The sequence below is a fragment of the Mus pahari genome, chromosome 9 (assembly GCF_900095145.1).
Source record: "Mus pahari chromosome 9, PAHARI_EIJ_v1.1, whole genome shotgun sequence".
Classification (NCBI taxonomy): Eukaryota; Metazoa; Chordata; class Mammalia; order Rodentia; family Muridae; genus Mus; species Mus pahari.
In genome coordinates, this window is record NC_034598.1 from 44,678,189 (window position 1) to 44,683,573 (window position 5,385).

The window sequence follows — 5,385 nt, forward strand, 5'->3', positions numbered from 1 at the left end:
CTAGGTGTCGCTCATAGAGATTGATTGAGGCCAGGACTGCTGGCTTTTGAGCAGGTCTGAGCTCCAGAGTCTCTAGTTTGTAGAATGCTAAGTTTGTAGTCTAGTTTGTACTCTTGAATCTGCCAGACTCTGGTTCAAGAGTGACCACGACGCTCTAGCTGCCAGCTGCTCCTCTAAGATCCAACAAAGCTAATGGCTTTCCTTCTGTTTGCCCCACCAAGCCTATGCCTGCATTTTCTGTGCCTACGTGGTGGGGCATGGAGACCAAGAGCTGAGCGGAGGCTGGAACCTGCGTGAGTGCGGGGGCAGGGTGGTGACGTCATAACCGAGAGCGAGGCTGCGCGCACAGGCCTGGCGTCAGTGGGGCCCCTTGGCCGCCTGCGCACGGGCTCCTGCGTCAGTGGCGCGCAGGGGCGGAGGCCCACAGGGAGGGGACTGCGGAGAAGAGCGAGTACATCTCCAGGTTTCGCGCGCCCTCTGGCGTCTTCGGAGTGCATGCCACCCAGTAACCTCTTAGGTGCACTTCTTTCCTGGCACGACCTCTCTCCAGCTCGCACCGCAGCCGGCATCATGAAATTTATTTATTTATTTATTTAGCAGCTTCTCATGATGTAGTCCTGGTTGGTCTCAAACTCACGGAGCCCCGCTTGAGTTTTCCTCCGGGGAGTTGGGATTAACTGCACCTGGCATGCGCTATGTTTTGGTTTTTGAGACAGGATTTCTCTGTATAGCCCTGGCTGTACTAGAACTCACTCTGTAGACCAGGCTGGCCTCAAACTCAGAATTCCGCCTGCCTCTGCCTCCCAAGTGCTGGGAATAAAGGCGTGCACCACCACCACTGCCCATCTATATTTGATGCACTTTTGGAAATAGGTTGTTCCGAGTGCGGGGACTGCAAAAGTGTGTCACCACACTCTACATTTTAATTCTTCTGTCCCAACACGTTACAGATTTGCTTCTTCTGGGCCTCGAATGCGCGCTAAGTGCCTCTCCGTTGCTTGGCACCTGACATCAAGCCCGCATCATTTCAGCGCAAACATTTCCCTCCTGAGGGAAAAGTGTCCGTTTGCAGAAAGATCCGCGTCCTAAGAACCCAGAGAGTCTTTTGCTGTTAGAAGGCGAAGAAAACTACAATTCCCAGAATGACCCATGCGGCAGAGGCGGATCCCACTTCTAGGCATCACTGCAAGGGGTGGGGCTAAGGGAAAGTATACCTCCCAGAATGCTCAGCGCGTTCTGCATCGCGCAGCCTTCGGAGAATCGTGTGCGCGTGCGTTCTTGTGGGAACTGCGCCTCCCAGAAGGCACCTCGCGTCGTCCTTCTCCCTCCCTGAAGGCCGCCTCGCTTGCCCAGTGTGTCGGCCGCCCGCGAAGCTAGAGTCAACTGACGTTTCCGCCACCATGCTGCCCGCCTCACTGCTTCGTCACCCGGGCCTGCGCCGCCTGGTGCTTCAGGCGCGTACGTACGCCGAGGCCGCCGCTGCACCTGCCCCCGCCGCCGGGCCCGGACAGATGTCCTTCACTTTTGCCTCCCCGACGCAGGTACGAACTCACGGCCCCCAGACTCGTCAAGCCCCTGATTAGACCCGTGGGAGAGGTCTCTTGTATTAGGTCATTAGGTTCATCCCCAAGGGGCCGTGTGAACCCCATCCCCCGCCCCCATGCCTCACCCCTGGATGGGGTCACCTGGACCCAGGGCTCGACCTCTGTTCACTCAAGCTTCATGCTCCACCTCTAACGGCGTCACCTGGACATAAGACTCCACCCTCCGGGGGGTGGATCACCTATACTTGGAACCCAGATTTTGCCTTTACAAACCCTTCTGTTTTGGGGTGTCCTAGGCTCTACACCTTGGTGGTGGTCACTCAGGCCCTGTCCTTGTATGTTGTCCCGGAGATTCATATGAACCCCAGGCTCTACTCAAGGCTTAGGTGGTGTCACTTGGCGCTTAGGATGAATAATAGAGCACAGAACAATTCCTTTGGCTTTACATGGATCACAGTTTCTACCCCTGGGGGTTTCCCCAAGTCCCCAAGCTGTCGCCCAGATAGGAGTCACCAGTACCCAGACCTGGAACTCTTGGGAATTGCCTGGACCCATATCCTGAAGGATCATCACGACTCAGAACAGAAGCCTGGCCACTGTTGGGGTCACCTGGGATTGACCCAAGCTCCTTGTCCTGTTGGGTTTGCCTGGACCTAATACCCTTTTTTTCTTCTTCTTCTTTTAAATGTTTTAAAGATTTGTTTATTATATGTAAGTAAACCATTTTCAGACAAACCAGAAGAGGGCATCAGATCCCACTACAGATGGTTGTGAGCCATCATGTGGTTGCTGGGATTTGAACTCAGGACCTTGGGAAGAGCAGCCAGTGCTCTTACCTGTTGAGCCACTTCTCCAGCTCTTGCTCTGGTTCTTGTTCGTTCCAGCCCTGCTCACTGTCACTGTCTTCTGACACCCTAGAAGAGGGGCATCAGATCTCATTAGGGATGGTTGTGAGCCACCATGTAGTTGCTGGGATTTGAACTCGGGACCTTCGGAAGTGCTCTTACCCACTGAGCCATCTCTCCAGCCCTGGACCTAATATTTTTCATTGAATAGACCTCAGCCAGGGTTTTACCAACTTACAGCCGTGCTGTTCGTAAGCCTGGCTGGTTTTACACTTTTGACTCCCTCATAGCAACTTCCCGAGTGGTTGTGAAACAACAGCCTTAGGGTTTCTCAGAAACCCCATACCAGTGGCCAGATCAGCATGCTGCATTCCACGGCACTGCCCTCTGTTTCAGTCACCTCTTCTAGACACTCTTTTAGACATAGACATTTCACAGGTGAGCAAGCTGAGTCAGCTCTTGGTAGCTTCTGTGTCCCATCACAATTCCATCCTCCCTGTGACCACTGTACAGCAGGCATGGGGTAATGCCTACCCCATGGTGTACACTCTCTGCAGGTGTTCTTCGACGGTGCCAATGTCCGGCAAGTGGACGTGCCTACGCTGACTGGAGCCTTTGGCATCTTGGCATCCCATGTCCCCACACTACAGGTCCTACGGCCTGGCCTGGTAGTGGTTCACGCAGAAGACGGCACCACAACTAAGTACTTTGGTGAGTGTGGCCCAGGGTGAGTAGAGGTTCAGGTCCGAGAAGGCCAGGGAGAAAGCAAAGGAAAAAAAACTTGCCCAGCTTGCCATGACAAAGATGTGGTCATCTGGGGCACAGAGGAAAGCCAGCAGCTGACCTCGCCATAGCAGGGAAGGAAGACGTGCAGAAATGACTGCTGAGGAACTACCCTTTAGGGTAGGGCAGCCCCATGTTTTCAGGTCTCCAGATGAAGAGGTGTGTCTTGCCTTCTCTCATATCTCACTATTTGACAATACCAACGATGGAGCCCAGAGCCTGAAGCTTCCTAGACAGGGGATCCAGCCCACGGTCATCTCTGGGGGATTCCAGCCAAGGGCTCCGTCCACGAGCCGGGTCCCTACACACTGTTGTTCTGTACGGTTATGTTTGGGCGAGTACCAGAGTAAGCGTGGTGGTGAAGGTGGGAAGGGTATGTGCACACAGGTGACGGAAGGACATTGGTGGCATCCTCCTTCATAAGCTGTCTCTCTCTGTCTTTGTTCCTTTGAGACGGGCAGAACCCAAGTTTGCCATGTTGTTAGCTATGCGGGCTGGCCAGTGAGCCACAGACATTCTCCTGCCCTACTCCTTACCATTAGGATTCTGGCTTCTCACGAACTCTGCTCCTTCTGTCTGCACAGCGGGTGCGCTCTCTGCTGGCTCTGAGGCCCTTCAATTTCCTTTTTGGTTTGCTTTCTGATTTTAAAGCAGGGTTTCCATAGCCCGTGCTGACTTTGAATCCCTGATCCTCCACCTCCTGGGTGGTAGTGGTGAAAGGTTTATGCCTTTCACACTGAGTTTCTGCCTTGCTGGGGGTTGAACCAGGATCTTGTGCATGCCAGGCATACCTACCGTGCCTCAGCCCCGGCTCCTCTTTTTTTTTTTTTTTTTTTTTTTTTTTGGTTTTTCGAGACAGGGTTTCTCAGTGTAGCCCTGGCTGTCCTAGAACTCACTCTGTAGACCAGGCTGGCCTCGAACTCAGAACTCCGCCCGCCTCTGCCTCCCGGGTGCTGGGATTAAAGGCGTGGCCGCCATGCCCGCCCCAGCTCCTCTTTTACACTTAAGTTTGAGGGAAGGCTTCTCTGTGGTCCTGACTGGCTTTGAACTGGCAGTCCCCTACCTCAGCCTCCCCAGGGGCCAGGCGGCAGGTGTGCACTGGTCCCGGCAGTCCTTTGTTGTCACCCAGTCTTGCAGGGTCACCCTGGACAAGTGGCCTAGAGTGGGCATTGGCCGGGGAGGCAGAGGGCTGGTGGCCCTGAGCACATGCGGGTGGTGAAGCTGTATGCACGCTGCCCAGAGAAGGCCGCTCAGACCCTCTCCTCCACAGTGAGCAGCGGCTCCGTCACTGTGAATGCTGACTCCTCCGTGCAGTTACTAGCTGAAGAAGCTGTGACGCTGGACATGCTGGACCTGGGGGTGAGCAGCGGATGGGGAAACTGAGGCAGGGCAGGGCAGGGCGGGTACTGCTCACAGGAGTGTGCTGTCCTGCTGCTGGTCCTGCCTGGCCCTCACACTGGCCCACTCCTCTGCAGGCAGCCCGGGCCAACCTGGAGAAGGCGCAGTCAGAACTGTCAGGTGCGGCGGACGAGGCAGCACGGGCCGAGATCCAGATCCGTATTGAGGCCAATGAAGCCCTAGTGAAGGCCCTGGAGTAGGTGGTACCTACTCTCTGTCACACATGGGGAAACTGAGGCAGGTCCAGGCCAATGAGAAGTTCCAGGGGGCTGAAGTGGCCACCAGGGGTCAGCAGTGCTCCAGTTGCTGGGCTTAAAGCTTCCTGGTGCCTGCCTGCCAGGTCATGGAGGGCTCCCTCCAGTCTGGGATCCCCATGACACCTCTGGAGAGATGGCCTTGATTGCCCCTCAAAGCCACCTGAACCGTCAACTTGCCCAGCCTGTCTCCATTAAACACCAGGAACCAACTGAGTGGTCTGTTTCTAAATGCACAGCACAAGCTAGGGCTCTCTTCACCCCTGCCTGGGGTTCCTGTGTCTGGCTGGGCCACCAGAGGCAATCAGCAACTCTGGGTGGGAAACATGGTGGCTGGTTGTTGGGGTGCTGCCTGCTGGAATGGATGGGATGGGCATTGAGGGCAGGGCATGAAGCAATGGGTGTGACTAGAGCTGCCAGCCAGGCAAAGCGCCCTGACCACCAGCCAGGCCCCCCTGCCCCACCCCACAGGCTCTGGGAAGAGGCGGGAACCACCTGCTCCCACAGAGGCTCCGCCCTAGGCACACCCAACCTGTGGGTGGCCCTAGCATGGCTGGCTGC

General features: G+C 55.7%; 1 protein-coding gene across 2 annotated transcripts; it reads left to right on the forward strand.

Annotated features, from left to right (window-relative positions):
* The first annotated feature begins 1,215 nt into the window (after positions 1 to 1,215).
* Positions 1,216 to 5,036, forward strand: Atp5f1d (ATP synthase F1 subunit delta). 2 transcript variants are annotated; one of them, XM_021205266.2, is made up of 4 exons: positions 1,216 to 1,541; positions 2,947 to 3,100; positions 4,443 to 4,531; positions 4,648 to 5,036. In XM_021205266.2, the coding sequence occupies exons 1-4, from the start codon at positions 1,401 to 1,403 to the stop codon at positions 4,768 to 4,770; spliced, it is 507 nt and encodes a 168-aa protein (XP_021060925.1). In that variant the 5' UTR covers positions 1,216 to 1,400; the 3' UTR covers positions 4,771 to 5,036. The 2 variants fall into 2 exon arrangements, with proteins under 2 accessions (XP_021060925.1, XP_021060927.1); XM_021205268.2 differs by lacking the exon at positions 4,443 to 4,531.
* The last annotated feature ends 349 nt before the right edge of the window (positions 5,037 to 5,385 follow it).

Bases quoted from the DNA above. Each gene is read 5' to 3' on its own strand.
- Atp5f1d (XM_021205266.2), top strand. From the start codon at position 1,401: ATGCTGCCCGCCTCACTGCTTCGTCACCCGGGCCTGCGCCGCCTGGTG. The intron at 1,542-2,946 runs GTACGAACTCAC...CACTCTCTGCAG, and splicing joins CTTTTGCCTCCCCGACGCAG to GTGTTCTTCGACGGTGCCAA. The intron at 3,101-4,442 runs GTGAGTGTGGCC...TCTCCTCCACAG, and splicing joins CACCACAACTAAGTACTTTG to TGAGCAGCGGCTCCGTCACT.